Below are 18790 nucleotides of genomic sequence, written 5' to 3'. Positions count from 1 at the left end.
ACGAGCCACAACTACTGAGCCCGTGAGCCACAACTACTGAGCCCGCGCACCTAGAACCTGTGCTCTGCAACAAGAGAAGCCACCACAGTGAGAAGCCCGCGCACCACAACGAAGAGTAGCTCCTGCTCGCCGCAACTAGAGAAAGCCCGTGCACAACAGTTAAGACCCAATGTAGCCAAAAAATTAAAAAATAAATTAAAAAAAATAATAAAAGGATACAAAGAAAATTTTTGGTGTGGAATTCTAAAAGGACAAAAGTGAGAAAGGGGGCTAGAGGAATGATTCCAATATGGAAGATGGCCAGAAAAATAGAAACAGATTCTGGGCGCGTGACCGGGGAGGGGGCTGGGGAGCTGCTCTTTAGGTAAGAAGGAACCCAAGGAGAAAGGGAGGCTGGAGTCAGAACGTGGCTCACGGAAGGAAGGCAGATATGAGCGCCAGCCAGCCCTTCAAGGGAGGAGCAGCAACAACGTGGTCAGAACCTTCGGAATGAGGGTGTGAGTGACTGCAAAGCCCCATCCCCCTTCTCCTCCCAGCCTCATACTGTAGCACAGCTTCAGACTCTCTAGCCCGGCTTTCTCCCTCCCTCCCTCTCTCTCTCTCTTCCTCGCTCTCCCTCATCTCATTGTTTCAGAGTAGGCCAAATTTGAAGTCCTTTCCAGGGAGTGGCCCTGTTCATCTTACTCTCCAGCCAAAGTGGAACAGAGTGAGAAGGAGAGAGACACATTCAACAACCAAAGGACTCGGTGGAAAGAGCAGAGAACCGTAAACAGTGAGTTGTTTTGATTGTCTAAAACCCTAAATAGACAGGGGTAGGGAGTGTGTGTGTGTGTGTGCGCGCGCGCACGCGCGTGTGCGTGTGCGTGTGTGTGTGTGTGTGTGTGTTTTGAAAGGCTGGAAGAAGGCAATGGGGAATGTCACTGACTTAGAATTGAACAGACATCCCAATTATCCATGGAATCCCAATGAGGAGACACCAAGATGAGCAGATGATATTAAAAAGCCACAGATTTCAAAACAGAAGATTAGACACTAGGGTTGAAAGACGCCACAGGTCGGGGGTCATCATAAACCATTTACAGTATAAAATTTCCTCTGACTTGGTAGGAAAAAAGCAAAGAGAATAATGGCAAATGATCAAAGAATAGAATTTGAAGGAGAAATTTTGAGTGAAAGAGAGGAAGGGTCTGAGACTTAAGGGGCACTAGGAAAGTTCCTGGGAAGATGCAGAGACAGAGATCCTACAGATATCCTTGCCTGCAATTGAAATCTCTATTCTCCCCGCCCACCTGTCAGATATGCTGCTTTTGGGACCCAAAGTGCTGCTGTTTCTCACTGTACTCATCATTCCCTCTGGTGAGTCCCTACCTTTTTTTCTCCCTAAAATGTCATTTCCTCAGATGTGGGTGGAGGTGTACGTTAGAGGTTGGATGGAATGAGGCTGAAGGGGAAGAGGAGAAGAGATGCTTGCTACTGAGCTCTAGAATTGCCATTAAAGAGAAGAACACGGCGAGTTCCCTGGTGATCCAGTGGTTAGAACTCGTCACTTTTCACTGCCGTGGGTTCAATCCCTGGTCGGGGGAACTAATATCCCGCAAGCCGGGCAGTGAAGAAAAAAAAAAACCCAAAGGATAAAGAAGCTGATATATACAAATGCATACAAAAACATGTAAGGATCACCTCACAAGAAAGTCAAGTTTAAACAGTGAAGGAAAACAGTGAATATATACACCTAAGAAACACTAGTACCAGCCTACACACAAGCAGATTCACACGCACACAGAAAATATGTTGCCACATCTATACACAAATGAAAAATGATCTTCACAGATTTCAAAGAATCGAACTAGAAGATTGACCACAGAAAGTGAACCTTGGCTTTCAAAAAATCCTACTCTTTTTTTTTTTTTAATTCGGCCAAATGCAGACTGTGAGATGACAATTTTTGGACTTGTTCAGTAGTGCAGTTAACAGGGGTTGGCTGTGAGGACAGAAGGATGGGACATCAGAGAGTCTGCCGGCCTTCTGTGTGGATCAGGACCCTACCCCTTCTGGCTGGACTGAGGGCAAGAGGGCCTCTTGAGTCAGGGCATAGCAGAGCTCGCCTTTGTTCTCAGGAATCTGCTCTCTTTGAGTGTTCCCATGTCTGTGTGTAGCACTAACGCTCTGAATACTTTTACATTGAGCTCTAACAGAAATAAAACACTGAAAGATAAAGTACAATTTTCCCATCATTTTCTGGTTCATCTTATACAAGCTTTACGGGGTATAGAGCTGGACTCATTCACATACATTTTCTCCTTCCTTTGATACAGACTGGACACCCCTAGGGGTCAACAGCCAAAGAGGAGGTAGGTGAACCCTTGGAACTGGGCTCTGATGAGGTTCTTATTAGGACAATGTAGCCGAACGGTTAGAGTTCAAGAATTTGTAATACAACACAGAGAAGCATTGCCAAGGTGTGGGAAATAATAGGATCTAATTCACTAGTTCAACAATCCTATTATCCTGGTAATTGCCTGGTGGTCCAGTGGTTAGGACTATATGCTTCCACTGCAGGAGGCACGGGTTCGATCCCTGGTCGGGGGACTAAGAGCCCATTCATAAAACATTCTTGTTCTCTTTTGAACTACTGAAATAACTTTCCCCAGACCTTCTCTATGTCCGTCTCATTTCCACTCCCTTGGAAAATGCCCACAGATCCTAACAGAAAACATTTTCCTAATCATGTAATAGTGGAGAAACTAAAATGCAGACCTAAGAAGTCTTCCCAGCACCAGAGCATCTGTGGCACAATCAGACAGAACCCAAAAGTTCTGGCTTCCAAAGGGCCACTTCCTTCAGCTTGATGAAGGATACTCTCATCAACATTCCCAGGCTGCCTCCAGGTACCTAACATAAGTTCTCTTGTTTTTCCCAACCCCTGAGAGCACTGCAGTATGCAACCGGTTAATGGGTCAGAAACCAAATGAGTGGGTCACAACTGGGGCTGTTAATGAGTTAGGATAGACTAAAATAAAAATAGAGTACACTGCAAGTACATTACCAGAGTAAAGTATTATCTTATTAAACTTGTTTCAGTTATCTTTGTGTATACTGAGGCACAATAGCATTTCTTACTGTGCATCCTGGTAGAGAAGCTAAAATATAGAAAAGCTTCTTTTTTTTTCTCTCTCTGTTGTGGGTACGGAGGTCTGAATCCCTACATTTTTGAACCTAGGTCATAGTCAGCAGTAGCAAAACTAAAAATCCAAATTCCTTTCTTTGGGCTGGTTAAGGTCCAGTCCTATTTTATGATTTGTGATGCAGAAATAGTACAAGAAATGATGAAAACGTTCCTTCAGGGAACACTCACGAATCCTTAATAAAGCATTCAGATGGTGGGAGCTCATGGAAAAGGTGGGTAAACTGAGGAATATACAGAAAACTAGTACTCTGCCTGGAATTCTGAGGAGACAGCCAGGATACTCTCAAACCCTTTGTTCGCCCACTGCTCCCTCTGTTTCTGTGCGTGGTTGGACCGGAATGTAGCTGGAGAGAATGGGAAACAGGGCAGGATAGGGCTGCACCCCGGGGAGAATCCACTCCCTTCTTACAGCTTCTGGAATGGTTCAGGTCAGTGGCTTTTCAAATATCCTGTGGGACTGGAGCAGACTTGAATTCTTTTTATCAAAATTTGTTCCGGAAGACAAAAGCTTATACTGAGTGTTAAAGATGAGGCTGTTGTCAATCTGATGACCTTCTATCCGGATTTTTTTTTTTAAAAGGATGAGTTAAGGAATAAGCAGGGGAAATTCCTTCAAAATGTTTTGTGGGGCTTCCCTGGTGGCGCAGTGGTTGAGAGTCCGCCTGCCGATGCAAGGGACGCGGGTTCGTGCCCCGGTCTGGGAAGATCCCACATGCCGCGGAGCGGCTGGGCCCGTGAGCCATGGTCGCTGAGCCTGCGTGTCCGGAGCCTGTGCTCCGCAACGGGAGAGGCCACAACAGTGACAGGCCCGCGTACCGCAAAAAAAAAAAAAAAAAAAAAAAACGTTTTGTGTATTGCTTCTAGTGCAAGGATCAGTAACTCTGACATGCTTTATAAAAATGCTATTCTCACCAGATTTTAAATCTAACATTTATAAGCTGACCTCAAGGCAAACTGTGATTTTGCTGACCTCTAGTGGGTAAAACAGATTATGACTCTAAGCCATTTACAGTGAAGGTTAATTACCGGTGGGATGGTTAACAAACATTTAGCTCTTCACACCGCTTTGTTATGTTGCTTTTTAAAGCAGAGACTATTTGTTTCCGGAGCTGCTGTTATGTACAGTTTCAGATACAGTTTTCTTAGTTTATCCAAATAGCTTCCACCTTAAGACCTGGACCATTTTTATTTCTTCCCCTCCGGCATTTACTTTCCAAGATCAACAACAAGGCATTTCCTCTCCCCTCTCTTTACCTCACTTATCACTGAGCATCAGAAAACTACCAATGTTACCTTTTGTGAACACTCTTTTGTGTAAAGTCTATCAACAGACTGATATCCAATTACATCCAAATTATGAATATCAAAATCACAGTCTGCTTGAAACAGATTCAGACAGAACGAACTTATGGTTACCAGGGGGGAAGGGATAGCTAGGGAGTTTGGGATTGACATGTACACACTGCTACATTTAAAATGGATAATCAACAGGGACTGTATACTGTATACAGGGAACTCTGCTCAATATTAAATAACCTAAATGGGAAAAGAGTTTGAAAAAGAATAGATACATGTATATCTATAAGTGAATAACTTTACTGTACACCTGAAACTATCACAACATTGTTAATCAACTATACTCCAATATAAAACAAAAAGTTTTTAAAAGTCACAGTCTGTTTGAGAAAAACAATTTTCATTTTAAATAAGTATTGCAAAGAGGTCATCAATCCATTATAATTATTAACAAGCTCTATGACCTTGTGTGAGTTATTTATTCTCCTGGTCCTGAGTTTTACCATCTGTAAAAACAAGTACATAGTAATCCCAAATTAGCTGTACCTGTTATTATATGCTAGGATGAAGAAGTCATTCTTGCAGTCCAACACTAAACCGAAGTCTAACCGAGAAAGGGCGTGCCTGTGGTGGACTGTCTAATGGCCATGTAGTTCATTCATTCCTCTAAATAAGGAGCACACAGGGAGAAGGACTCTCTAGTGTTAGGACTGTACAGGTATATTTATGGAAGTAGGAAAGTGTGACATTTGTTTGGGCTACAGGGGAAAGGACTTAGGCTGGGAAGCAAAGAAAGAAAAACACTTTGGGATCTTACTATGAGTCTACTGTGCTTGTCAATTTCACTTACTGGGCGTGCAAGTGTAGGGGTGGGGGACAGAGAATGCTCAGAAAATGTTTCCCGATTGTTTTTATGCAGATGATGTGACTCCAGTGACTCCAGAGACATTCACAGAAGATCCTAGTAGGATACTCTTTTGTTTATTTCTTTGCTTTCAAACTGGGGATAGAAGGGTTGAGGTCTGTACATCCTTCCTTAAAGGAAGACTAGAACAGTAAGTCCCCTGCATACAAACCTTCAAGTTGCGAACTTTCAAAGATTTGAACATTCTCATGTCCAATCACCTAAGTTAGTTCTTGTGTCTGGCGTACATTGTCACGTGTGTGCATGCTCTACAAGTGGATGTGCTTTTGTGTACTTTACTGCACAGTACTGTATAGAGTACAGTAGTACAGCATCTTTATTTCAAGCCCAGGATGTCCAGAAGCAAGTGTAAAAGCAGCAGTGATGTAGCTGGTACTACTGTACTTTACAAGGTACTGTAAGATTAAAAATGTTTATTTTTTGTGTTTGTTTTTTATGTATTATTCGTGTGAAAAGTATTATAAACCTGTTACAGTACAGCACCACATAGCCGACTGTGTGAGTTGGGTACCTAAGCTAACTTTGTTGGACTTACGAACAAATTGGACTTACAAAGGTGCTCTCGAAACAGAACTCATTTGTATGTAGGGGACTTGCTGAGGTTCAGAGCTCTGTTGTCTATCTTAGATGCCACCGAGGGCTCTAAACATGCCCAATCTTTTTATCGCTCCCTTATATTTTCCCCAAGAGTCCACATTCTTTCACTTCAATCTTGCCTCCTTTTAGATCATCATCCCTTCATCCGGCTCCTCTTTGCTACTTTTCCGAGTTGCATTTTTCATTCCCTATGTTGTATCTTTGCAGATCTGGTGAATGATCCTGCTACAGATGAAACAGGTAGGTTTCACTCCTACAGGTATGTTTCATCTCCTTAAAGATGGCGTGATTCTTGTTAATATTCACAATTATTTATTCCAGCTCTTGAATTAATCATGTATTTTTATCACAGGGAAAGGGATGTTGTTCAGTGACGGTGGGATAAAAGGAAAGAATCCTGCTAGTCCTCTAAAAACAGGAAGCAAAGTGGATTAATAGCTTAAAAAAGCATGAATTAAAGTCTTCCAAAAATTAGCATCATGTCAACAGGCCAAATAATATTCAAAAAATATTTAATTATTTTCAATTAACTTTATTCCCTCGGACATAATACACAAACCCAGCCACAGTCTTGACTTTGTCCTGTTATCTATATTCTTCCCTCTTGCCTTCTGCCTTCCCCTTTGCCAATTCGAAACCCTCCTCACACCGCTGTTTTGTGCCTTTTCAGTTCTGGCCGATATCAAGCCTCCCACAGATGACCTGGGTAAGTTCAGATCTGGGATCCCAGGGCCACTGGGCCCGTTCTGGTCTTTCCCTATCCCCCATGACAGAAGGCAGTATGGCTGGTGAAGGATCCTAATTAGGGCTACCATTTTATGTAGCACAATTGTCCAACAGTATAAGTTAAATTAAAGACATTTTTGATCCCCTAACAAGCAAGAACTGCGCGAGGGGTTTGATACACAAAATACCAAGACTTGATTTTTCTCTCCAAGTTTCTGAGACTGGATGGGTAAAGGTAAGACAAGGGTGAACAAAACTGATCTTCTTCTAGATATCTTTTGTCTAGTAGACGAGATAGACAAAGGAATGGATAACCTTATTCAGTTTTACAAATGCTATAATCAGGATAAGCAAAAGAAGCTGTGGAAGACTCAGAGTCCTTGACTATACTTTGTGTTGGGAGTTAGGAAGGGCTTTTATGGAAGGCATATTGACCAGGTTGATTCTTGAAAGACAAGTGAATAGAAAGGGGAAGAGCTTTTAGGTAAAGAAAACAATATGGGCAAAGGCTTAGAATGGAAATGAAAACCAATCAGAGAATAATGCATGCAAAGGAAGGTCCTAAGCAGATTCATGAACTGGAAAGCCAGTGAGAATGCTTTTGCCTAGTCCCAATAAAATATGATGGCCTGAACTGCGTTAGAGGTAAGGGAGAGAAATGAGCTGTCAGCGAGCAGGGACTGTTGAGATGATGTCCAGTTTTTTATTAGGTAGACGGTAGCTATTGGGTGGATGGTGGTACCAATGTGAATATTGGTGAAGGGGAAAGATAAGGCAGTTTGAGATATGGAAGGATCTTTTTTAAAAAAAAATCCATGAACTCTTCCACAAAAATGGCAGTTGGATTTGTAGGTCTTGAGTGTATTAGGAGAAAGATCTGGGCTAGACATATAAGTTTGAGAATTCTCAACATATAAATCTGTAATTGAAACCATGCGACAGATATAGCATTCTTCCTACGGTATCCTATAAGCAACCCTTCCAAAGACATTCTTACAGATAACTCCCGTGGTTAGTCTATTTCCTCAAGACTCATCTTACTCCTTGACTTACTCTCCATTTTACAAACTTCGCTGGTATTTAACCTGCCCCTAGGTTAGGGCTGGATGTGACTATGACCCTTGCTATTCTTTACCAAATAACTTTTATCCAAGAACCCATGATGATGTATCTAGAGCTTCCACAGCAGAATAATAATCTTTTCTCCCCTTAGCTCCAGGATGACGCTCTTCTGAGCATGGCTCGTTGCCTTGTGTTTCTACTAAATTTGCCTCTTGATAGAAACAAAGATATTCTCAATACAATGAGTTTCTCAACTCTCTAGGAGAGAAAGGAGAAAGACAAAAATCATTTAAAATCATGTTAAATCTCTTCAATTTTGTGGATCAAAACACCCCATTATGGGTTTTCTTTTAGAAGTGGCTAAAAAAGAGTTATTAATTCATCTACTTATGGGTGCCGCACGTGGGTCTCAAGTAAGGCAACATGACAGTTACAGGGCAGTGACTTCTAGAAGCAGTAATAACTGAATAAAATTTTTGCCTTCTAGCCTCGTCCGATAAAAATACCACCACAGGTATGAATGTCTTTTGCATGTCTTTTTTTAAGCTTTGTTTTTCCTTCCTGAGAATTCCTTGTCCTTGCTCTTGGGAGGATACTTGGTACATCTTCTAGTTTATTTCCAATTCTATCTCAAAGCGTATTTGTAATACTCTTCATTATCCTCCCACCCCATCCCACTGTTTTACGAGCTCCTGTTCTAAAAGTCATGGGAAAAAGATGGGACCACCGTTGCATGGTCCCAGACCAGTCTTCTCCCTAAACTACCTTTGGACACTATCTGTTGGTTAGTGGGTTGGGAAGTGACTGCAAGGACTCCATATGACTGTAGATGTCATGCTTTCTCTAATGTACTGATAATTCTGATGTGCAGATAGGGTTGAAAACCCACCAGAACAGAGAAATAGTGACCCACCTTAGAATTCAAATTCTTCAGAATGGGACTGCTAGCATTTGATATTTCATGTTGCCACCTGCATAACCCTAGAAGGATTTTTTTCCTAGAAGAGACCTCAGGGACTATTTTAACCCACTTTCCTTCCAGGTAGGGAAGCACCTAAATTTCATTTTTTAGCCAACTTCTATTATTGCTTTGTTTTGGTGACAGGAAGAACATGCCCCAACTTACAGTGATCCCCTGTAGAGATTACTTTGTAGGTTTTCCCCAGCTCTCTCTCCCCTCCTCCATCCCCTTAACCCTTTGTTCATGCCTGTTTGTTATGCCTCCCCGTGTTTTTTATGTTGGGCCTCTTCAGAGTGCCGGGATGAGAAATTTGCCTGCACAAGACTCTACTCTGTGCATCGGCCAGTGAAGCAATGCATCCATCAATTATGCTTTACCAGGTAAAGGTCCCAGAACACCTAGAGAGCATCGTCCATGATAGTGCTTTCGTGTCAGTAACTATTTAATGAGCATCCCTGTGGAATTTCAGTCTTTGGAGGGGCACACGTTTCTTAGCATAACCCTCTTAGCTACTCCTGAAGGTGCCAATGAGCACGTGGAGTAGGGATTGAGGCACACAGAGAACAGTTTGACTAGTAAGTGTAGACGCTAGAAGGCAAAGGAAGGTGGGGGCTGGAGGCAGGATCATCATGAGGGAAACTCCAGTCTATCAAATTTTCCACCTCACTGAAAAAGGCTGGAGCTAAACATCCAAGTGTGAAGGTAGAAAATAGTAGGGAATGGTGGGGAGGAGTATGAAGCTTGAGTCTAGGTGGAGTGTGCAAAGTGTCACCAAGAAGAGTGATTGATCCCATTCCCGTCTCCTACACTACTTGGGGAGGTGGGGTGGGGCGGGGAGTGTGAGGAAGAAGTCTGAAACACTTAAGGAGATCCAGATAAGGGGAGAACAGATAGAGAAGAGTGGGACATACAGGAGTTGAAGAGGCATTGCAGGCCGAGGCTAGATCTCCCTCTCAATGCTTTTTCTATCTCCTTCCTGCACCGTGACATTTGCACTGGTGGCAGTTTACGGCGTATGTACATCATCAACAATGAGGTCTGCTCCCGTCTTGTCTGTAAAGAGCATGAAGTTATGAAAGGTAAGACTGGCTTTTTAGTGGGGAGGGACGGTAATGAGAGTGATAACTAGGCACAAGACGCTAACAGATCCAAGGTCTGGCTTTGCAGGAGGGCTTTAGGCTATTCCCTGACGTACAATAGCTCCCGTTCCAACACGTTACCCCAAATAAACAATCTAAGGAAAGCAGTACGCTTACTATATATGTAACCCTAAGAAAAGCACCCCTCCCCAGATCTCTTTCCAACTAGACAGTAACCCCTAACTTCTCTTACATAGAGATAGAAATTTCAGATGCTCCGGTTGCTTTGAAGATCATTCAGCAGACTTCTAGATGGAAGGCCAAGTCAGCCATTAAAAATAACAGTCTCTACTCGTCTGCAGCCACGTTCATAACTCGGGGGGGGGGGGGGGGGCGGGGAAAGCCACTGATTTGGAGGCAGTAGCATTTGGATATGTGAAAAATCAACTGGACTCCTAGACACCAGCTACCTTTTAAACATTCCACCAATTCCAAGAACCATTCACCTTGCTTATTGTGAAATGTCAGAGGTAGAGGAAGGTAGAAAGATTTTACAAGGGTCCAGAGTGTGTGGTTATAGACTGTGCATGGTGGGAAAAAAGATATTTGTCACCTTGCCCCTGGCCAGCCCCAAACGATGGCTGTGGTCAGCAAAGGCACCACACACGAAAACCACTCTGACTCAGCAGCCCGCCTTACACCAAGCCCCTGAGTAAGAGCTGTACTTAACTTCGCAGAAGGAAACTAGCTGCTTGCCCCCAATTGGCTCTGTGCAAGCCACCTGCAAGGGAAGCACCTTGACATTGAGGATGAGTATTTGGGACTCCAGGCACTTTCAAGTGTCTCAGGGGACTTGCTAAAGTTAGCCATTTTCACATAGTAAACATTTAAATGTATATTGAATGACTGGACCTCATATTTTTGCTGTTTAATAAGTCCACAATTAGAAGAATTGGGAGCAAGGTGTATAAAGGAAACTAAAATTTACCGACCACCAGTGTGCTAGGTACCTTTGTATCCATTTTTTCATTTTCATACTGACAACTACCTTGTTGAGGTGGGTATTTTAATGCTTGTTTTACAGAAAGGGATAGTGAGGTTCAGAAAAGTTAAACTTTCTGGTAGGACGTAAATAACCAGTAAGTGGCAGGGCTGGGGTTCTAACCCTGATCTATTTCTCTTCAACCTTTTCACTACACCATCCTGCAGTCTTCCCTTTCCTTAAGACACGAGCCCTTGCCATCTTCCCGCATCCTCATCCCGTTATGCTCTGCTTCTCTTCTAGATGAACTCTGCCGTCAGATGGCTGGTCTACCCCCAAGGCGACTCCGTCGCTCCAGCTATTTCCGCCTTCCCCCCTGTGATGATGTGAACTTGCAGAGACCCAGTGGTCTGTGATGTCAAGGAAGAGGAAAGAAAGAATGTGTGGGTGGGAGGGAGAGGGAACTGCTCTAAGAGGGAACTTCTTGTCCAACCATTGTCAGCCAACCCATAGACATGAGTATTTCTTAAACCAATCCCATTGCGATGTCTAGCTTTTGCCCCTACTTCTTGATTTTTCACCCATTTATCTCATTCTTCAGTACTTAAAATAGTCTATAGTATTGCATGGTTTTGCTGCTTCCCCATATCATAGACCTAGTAGATATACCATGTGGCTTCGATACAAACATTCTACATACAATTTCAAGGGAAAATAGACTTCAATAAAATGATTAAAAATAATAGTTAACTACTGAATCTGTTTGAGATAGATCTTAGGGTGGAAGACGTTATCACTGTCTACCTTAACTAACCATGGAACTTTATTTTTCGTTCAAGAGTTTCCTAGATTAACCCCCATTCACCTACATAGTCCCCTTTACTTTTATTAATTATTTTGCTGGATTGTCCTAACATTTGCCTGGTAGGTCCTTTTTAGGAGAAGAATTATGGTAATTTTTGTAGTCGTAGAAAATTCTCCAGAGCCGAGTTATACAAGACCAAGGCTAAAGAGAGAGGAGTACACCAGGTATAAAACTATTCAATTTTTCATGCAGTTGTTCAGTCGGCAAGTAGGGCTAGCAAGTCTCATTTACCCACTCATTTAGGGTAGTATGGGGGTTAGCCCACCTCCACAAGTTAATTAGACAACTTAATGTGAAAGCATATCCTTGCTCCTAATTTCCTTGAGTGGTTGGTACTTCTTTTATCCTCACCACTTCCCAAAACCTGTGGAGATTATGTTGTGCAAATGGATTCTAGAGTAGCCTGACTTGGGGCATAAGAAGGGAATTCAGACCTGAACTTCAACACACAAGTATAAAGTTTACCTGATGGTTTACAGGAAAGAGTAAAAGAAACACAATATTCAGGCAACCTGCATTCTAATCCTGGCTCTAGCAGTAACCAGGCAGCCTCAGTTAAGTCATGTTCTCTCACTAGGCCCTGGTCTAATTTCCCCATCTTTAACATGACAAAGTTAAATTTATGTTAGTTCTAAGGTTTCTTTTAACTCGATGGTTTGAGATTTAAATGCATTTTTCATTTTACTCAAAGCCTAGATGTTATATGTTACAGAATTCAACTTGGTAAGGGTTGGATTCCTTTCACCTTGCGGAAATACTACCTAAATGAGGACAAGATTCTTGCTGTTAAGAAGCAATTTAATTTAATAGGATTTGCACAACGGATTAAAGAGAAACGCTAGAAAAGCCCCAAAGCATGTAAGCCCTACCCCAATCTCTCAAAGCAAATGTACTCGTATATAGACAGACATAGTCAAGGGACATTGTAGCCACTGTAGAGGCATCTCATAGGCACAGAGTTTCCAAGAATCATTTCAGTCTCTTCATGAACTTGACCCTCCAATTGCCTACTGAACGAGAGGTGGCATTCCCACCAGAAAGCACCCCAATCCCAGTATTGGGTATACTGCAAATTAAACATTTAAAATAAATGTTCCCAATTTCCTTCTCAGAAGGCAGTGGTCTTTGGTCTGGTTATTTCTTTTTCTATGTTTAGAAAGAAGGCCTGAACTTAGGCTTTGATCCCATTTTGAAAGCTGAGTGGCAGCATCGCTCACATTTCTCTGTTCTGCTCTTCTCCATTGTTTCCTCCTTCCCTCCACAACTTGACCACTGGTTCTCCAACATTACAAATCTGTTTACTCTCCCCCAGACGTGGTCCCCTCCTGGGTCCTCTAGAAAATTCCATTTCTTTTCTGCCTCCTTTAGTCTTACTGGGTGAAGTTCTGTGTTTCACCCTCGTTTTTCTTTTGCATCATCAAATTCCCGTGCTTTGCCATTTCTTACTGTTCTGATATCCTCTGCCTTTTGTACTCGTCTCTATATGTAAACCAACACTTCTAACTCACTTTCCGTCCTTTCTTTCCTTACCCTTACAAAGGCTTATTTTCCCTCATAACTTTCCTCTAAGAACAGTCCCAGGGCAGTTTTGGGGGGTTGCTTTTGGTCCTAGTTCTTCCCCTCTGTCCTTTCTTCCCCGTTTGCAGAATTCCATTCACCTCCTTCTTGCTCCATTTTACTCTCGACCCATTTCAGTTCCCGATGTTCTAGCTTTCTTTCCTTGATCCTCCCCATAAAAGGATGTGAAAACATTTCACTCTTTATGGTATTAACATTATTTTTTTCCTGGTGAACACAAGTGACAACCTTCTTAAACAAGGAACCGTAATGTCTTTAATGTTGGAATTAACAGATCGGGTGAAAGTACCGTTAAGCAATTTGTGACTGAATGCCTTCCTGGTACCTTGAAGAGACTCACCTGCCTACTCACCTCACCTAAAAAAAAAAGTTTTACTCTTATTTTATCTTCCAAAATTGAGTTGATCCTGCTCTGAGCCTAACCTTTTCCCATATTTCATGCTTCTGATTAAAGAAAATTCTCCTCCCTCCTTGAATGAAGAAGTTCTGGAAATTCAAGCATGCACTATACTCTCTAAAAAGAGCTCCTTGCACACTCTCTAAGTATTCATTTGACTCAGATGGTGCAAACCCCAAGCTGTCTCCCCACTTTTGATGACCTCAAGCAGTATGTGTTGCCAGCCACAAGCTCGTCCCTCCCCTGCCTCGGGCACTCGTGGTGAGAGCTGATGTTTAGCCAAATACTTTACACCTGGTCAGAGGTGCCAGCAACTGGCAGTCTCTTAAGGTTCACCTTCCTTCTGTACTGAAGCAGCTGTAACACAGTTAAGAGAGACATCTGAGAAGAAACAGAAGTTGGAGGAGTACCAGATAAGGGGGATAAGGAGATGGCAGAGGGATGATGGGTTGACATCAGAGCAGGGGAACCCGGAGGCTCTGGGAATTCACAAATCTGTCTGGGAGAAGGGAATTTGCAAAGTGTGGTGAAGAGGACCCGAGTTCCATACCGATCCATCTGGAACCTTACAGGGTAGAATGAACATCAGAAGCACAGTGGAGGTGGGGCAGGGCTGTGCTTAGAGTTTAGTCAAATTCAGGGAGGCAAAGATTAGGTTAAAAATACAACACTCCAATAAAAATTGAAATCCTTGGGACTTCCCTGGTGGCGCAGTGGTTAAGAATCCGCCTGCCGATGCAGGGAACATGGGTTCTATCCCTGGTCTGGGAAGATCCCACGTGTCGCAGAGCAACTAAGCCTGTGCACCACAGCTACTGAGCCTGCGATCTAGAGCCCACGAGCCACAACTACTGAGCTCGTGAGCCACAGCTACTGAAGCTCACGCGCCTAGAGCCCATGCTCTGCAACGAGAGAAGTCACCGCAATGAGAAGCCCGCGCACCACAACAGAGTAGCCCCCGCTCGCCGCGACTAGAGAAAGCCCGCGCGTAGCAACGAAGACCCAAGGCAGCCAAATAAATAAATAAATAAAAACTTTAAAAAATTGAAATCCTTGTGTGTTTTAGCATTTTTCACTAACTAAACACCAGCGAAAGTGACTTGACTTTCTCTGTGGCAGGGAGAGGAACAGGTGGCCAGTTTTTTTTTTTTTCTAAAAACCAGTCAACCAGAGCCAGAAGCGGCGTCAGACGACAACTTCTGGGCAGAACCCAAGATGGAAAAGCAAATGTTGTTTATATAAATAGAGGTGCAGAGCCCATAACTTCCTGTTGACAAAATGAGCTTCACTTCACCTCAAACCCTCAATGGTTTTAAAAATAGCTGATAGTCACTTAGTAACGAGCTTTGCAAACCCAGCCTCTCCAGCACGTTAAATTCAAAGCAGGGCTTTTTTGTGTGTGTGTGTTTTTTTTTTTTTGGATAGAAACTGGTGCGGGTGAAGAGAGAAAGAAGGAACTGGGAAGAGAAGGAAGGGAAGAGGGAAGCTAGACCTCCCCTCCCTCCTTGTCTTTCTCGGAAAACCAAACATGGCATCTTCCATGAAGAGCTTGTTTTCTGACCATAGCAGATATGTTGAATCTTTCCGGAGGTTTCTCAACAATTCCACGGGGCATCAGCAATGCTGATATTGCATGGTGCTATTGCATGCAGCAATTCATGGACGAGAAGCTGCCGGGCATAATAGCAAGGATTGGAGACACAAAATCTGAAATTAAGATTCTAAGCATTGGTGGAGGTGCAGGTGAAATTGATCTTCATATCCTCTCCAAAGTGCAGGCTCAATACCCAGGAGTTAGTATCAACAATGAAGTTGTTGAACCAAGGGCTGAACAAATCACCAAGTACAAAGAGCTTGTAGCCAAGACATCAAACCTTGAGAACATAAAGTTTACTTGGCATAAGGAGACATCACCTGAATATCAAAATAGAATGATGGAGAAAAAAGAACTTCAGAAGTGGGACTTTATTCATATGATTCAGATGCTGTATTATGTAAAAGACATCCCAGCCACCCTGAAATTCTTCCATAGTCTCTTAGCTACCAGTGCTAAGATTCTCATTACTCTTGTGTCCAGAACCAGTGGCTGGGACAAGCTATGGAAAAAGTACGGATCTCACTTACCCCGGGATGACCTCTGCCAGTATGTCAAGTCATCTGACCTCGTGCAGATGCTGGACAAGTTGGGGATTAAGTATGAGTGTTATGACCTTCTGTCCACCATGGACATATCTGACTGTTTTAATGACAGCAATGAAAATGAAGACCTGCTTTGGGATTTTTTGACAGAAACCTGCAACTTTAGTACAACAGCACCACCTGATCTCAAAGCAGAAATTATGAAAGATCTGCAAGACCCTGAATTCAGCGTAAAGAAAGAGGGAAAGGTTCTTTTCAATAACAGTCTGAGCTTCATAGTGGTTGAGGCATATACATCCACCATGAGAATGTATTCAAATACTATAGCTTGAACAATTTTGATCATTCACTTATTTGTGTATTAAAATTATAAATATATCTCACAACATAAACAGAGCATTTTTTCTGATATGTAAAATCTAGAAAATCCCAAGACATTCTTGGACTTCCATGTGGAATCATATATGACACTGCTGGTCTTATCCCATCCCTTCTATCTGTCTACATACCACATAATCTGGAAAAATGAAACAACTAAGTTTCACGGGCTTATTGACAATAAAATCCTTTCCATTTGTTGATTACAATGGAATTTCCTGGAATACTAATAAAATATGTGCTATGGATTTTTAAAATAAAAAAAAAATAGCTGATAACTTTTTTTTTTTCTTTCAATTTGTCCAATCACTTTCAGTAAGATTCTAGCTTTTTCTTAACTCAGGGGTCCTGAAATTCCTTTCTCTGTCTCTGGTGTTCTCCTCTTTCATTCCCTTTTCCTTTTTTCTGTGTGTTTACCCAGCCATAAATCTGTACTCTGTAGTTTTGGGGAGTACATTATCGGAGTTCCATACCAATCAATAAGGGTTGAACTCGGAATGATCCCATACATTTGTGAGACTCACCTCCCCCCAACTCTTTTAAAAAGTAATAGATGCACTTTGAGCAAGTATAAGGAAATATTTTAATGGAAAATAACCTGAATTATACTTAAGGGGTTGATGGGCATTGAGGTGTCAACTGTGTCATTATATGTTTCCCTAATATGTTGTTCTGTCCCAAATGGTCAAACACAAGGAGTTACAAAGAAGGGTAGTGAGAACTGCATAGAAAAACCCTCATATACTCATTCATTCTTGAAAATGGGTGAGATTTAGGGGGGAAGGAGAATAAAGTAATATAAATACAAATCAGCCTATGAAAATGTGTAATATTAACATCAAAATCAATGTGAAAACAAAAAAGTACTTCAAAAATGTTCATATAGGGTTTCCCTGGTGGCGCAGTGGTTGAGAGTCCGCCTGCCGATGCAGGGGACACGGGTTCGTGCCCCGGTCCGGGAAGATCCCACATGCTGCGGAGCGGCTGGGCCCGTGAGCCATGGCCGCTGAGCCTGCGCGTCCGGAGCCTGTGCTCCGCAACGGGAGAGGCCACAGCAGTGAGAGGCCTGTGTACCGCAAAAAAAAAAAAAAAAAAAAATGTTCATATAAAATCATGCATGGCAGCTCCTTAATTGGCTATTAAGAGAAACCAGTTTGTTTGTTGGAAGGTGAGCTATAACTTAATTGTGTTAAACAACTATGCTCTTTTCTCTGCCATTAGCTACCCAGCATCGAAGGACCTGACAATGTGTAATAAATTGATAAGTACAATAATTCATAATTAAATTTAATTATGAATAATTAAATTACAATTCAGAAGAATCACAGTATGTTCTAATGACATAGGACAAGAATAATTTCTCTTGCCATGTAAAAAAAAAAAAACTAAAAATTATATCATCTAAACACAGGGTATCTAGACCGTAAATCAGGTGCATTTGTATCATCCTGTTTGTTTCAAGTAATATAAAAGAATTGATATTGGTTTCCGGGCCAGTCCTGATTAGCACCCACGTTGTGTGGTCCTAAGGTGATAACCTCTGTTTTAACTGTAAATTGGTGGTGATACATCTGCCTTATGAGTCGTTCTGGGGATTAACAAGACCATGTATTCAAAGTTTGGCGCCTGTAAGACTATTATGTAGTAAAACTATGGGACTTTTTTCCTAGTTAAGCCGATTGGTTTCTCCCTAACTGTCCTTGAGTAGGTTGACTCTCCTTTCGTTCTCTTGTGACAAAGTGAGATCACCCTTGTGGATTAGTTTTTGTGTGGAGAGGTATGGAAGCCTGCTAAGGGTGTACAATGCCACCGATGCTAGTTTCTCAACAGTTGGAGCTTCCTAATTTAAATTTAATTTTTTAAGTATCCAGAAATCTTTTAGCAGGGCAGGTTCGTTTTTGTAGCAGCGGCTGGCGGGTCGGCCTCTGGTGCTTGGAGAGCAGACAGGATGGGTGGAGCTGTGCAGTGTTCCCTGGGCCTCGCCCAGACACCTGGACACTTTGCAACCCTTGAGAGGACCGGAGGGCAGGACGGTGCCGCAGCTCTTGGGGGAGTCCAGAGCCGGGTGATGGAAAGTAAGGATCTTGCCTCTGGCCTTGGGGATGCAACTCTGGGCGCGGCTGCTTCCCTGAAGCGCACACCTGAACTTTGGGCAGGTGTGCATCATCAGTTTGGGGGTTATACTGAGACACGTGCATCGTCAGGTATAACTCCCATAACCACAGCCGTTCTGTCTTCCCAGTCAGGAAACTTCATCTTCCCGACCATCCAGGAAAGGGACAGGGGCAGCTCGTTAGAGCAACTCATAAACAACTTCTTCAGCACAACTTGGCTGAAGGTGGAGTTGGTTGGCCAGAAACCTGTACAGCTTGACAAACAGCCTTCGGGAGAGCTCCCGGCCCTGAACTCTTCGGTCCTTCTTGTGGCCAAAGTTCCCTCGCATGTTGGAGCCTACTGCTCTGCCGAGTGTTTTGTTTGTTCATTCATTTTAACAAACATCATTATTGCATTTTGAGAGTGACCCTGTGAGGTGGGCAGCAGAGGGATCATTGTTCCTATTTTTCAGACAGGGAACAAGGTTTAGAGAAATGAAGAGCCCCACTGACCAGATGAAATTT

General features: G+C 42.7%; 1 protein-coding gene and 1 pseudogene across 3 annotated transcripts; both read left to right on the top strand.

Annotated features, from left to right (window-relative positions):
- Nucleotides 1-501: 501 nt before the first annotated feature.
- Nucleotides 502-11560, top strand: MFAP5 (microfibril associated protein 5). 3 transcript variants are annotated; one of them, XM_067695646.1, is made up of 10 exons: nt 503-772; nt 1297-1356; nt 2316-2351; nt 5403-5447; nt 6213-6245; nt 6676-6711; nt 8281-8307; nt 9047-9134; nt 9760-9833; nt 11119-11560. In XM_067695646.1, exons 2-10 carry the CDS (start codon nt 1299-1301, stop codon nt 11229-11231), a joined length of 510 nt encoding a protein of 169 aa, XP_067551747.1. In that variant the 5' UTR covers nt 503-772; nt 1297-1298; the 3' UTR covers nt 11232-11560. The 3 variants fall into 3 exon arrangements, with proteins under 3 accessions (XP_067551749.1, XP_067551747.1, XP_067551748.1); XM_067695647.1 differs by lacking the exon at nt 2316-2351 and having other exon boundaries at nt 505-772; XM_067695648.1 differs by lacking the exons at nt 2316-2351; nt 5403-5447 and having other exon boundaries at nt 502-772.
- Nucleotides 11561-15083: 3523 nt separating this feature from the next.
- Nucleotides 15084-16186, top strand: LOC137202749 (histamine N-methyltransferase pseudogene; annotated as a pseudogene).
- The last annotated feature ends 2604 nt before the right edge of the window (nt 16187-18790 follow it).

Source organism: Pseudorca crassidens, chromosome 11 (genome assembly GCF_039906515.1).
Source record: "Pseudorca crassidens isolate mPseCra1 chromosome 11, mPseCra1.hap1, whole genome shotgun sequence".
NCBI classification, from domain to species: Eukaryota; Metazoa; Chordata; class Mammalia; order Artiodactyla; family Delphinidae; genus Pseudorca; species Pseudorca crassidens.
This window is presented reverse-complemented; position numbering and strand designations above follow the sequence as displayed.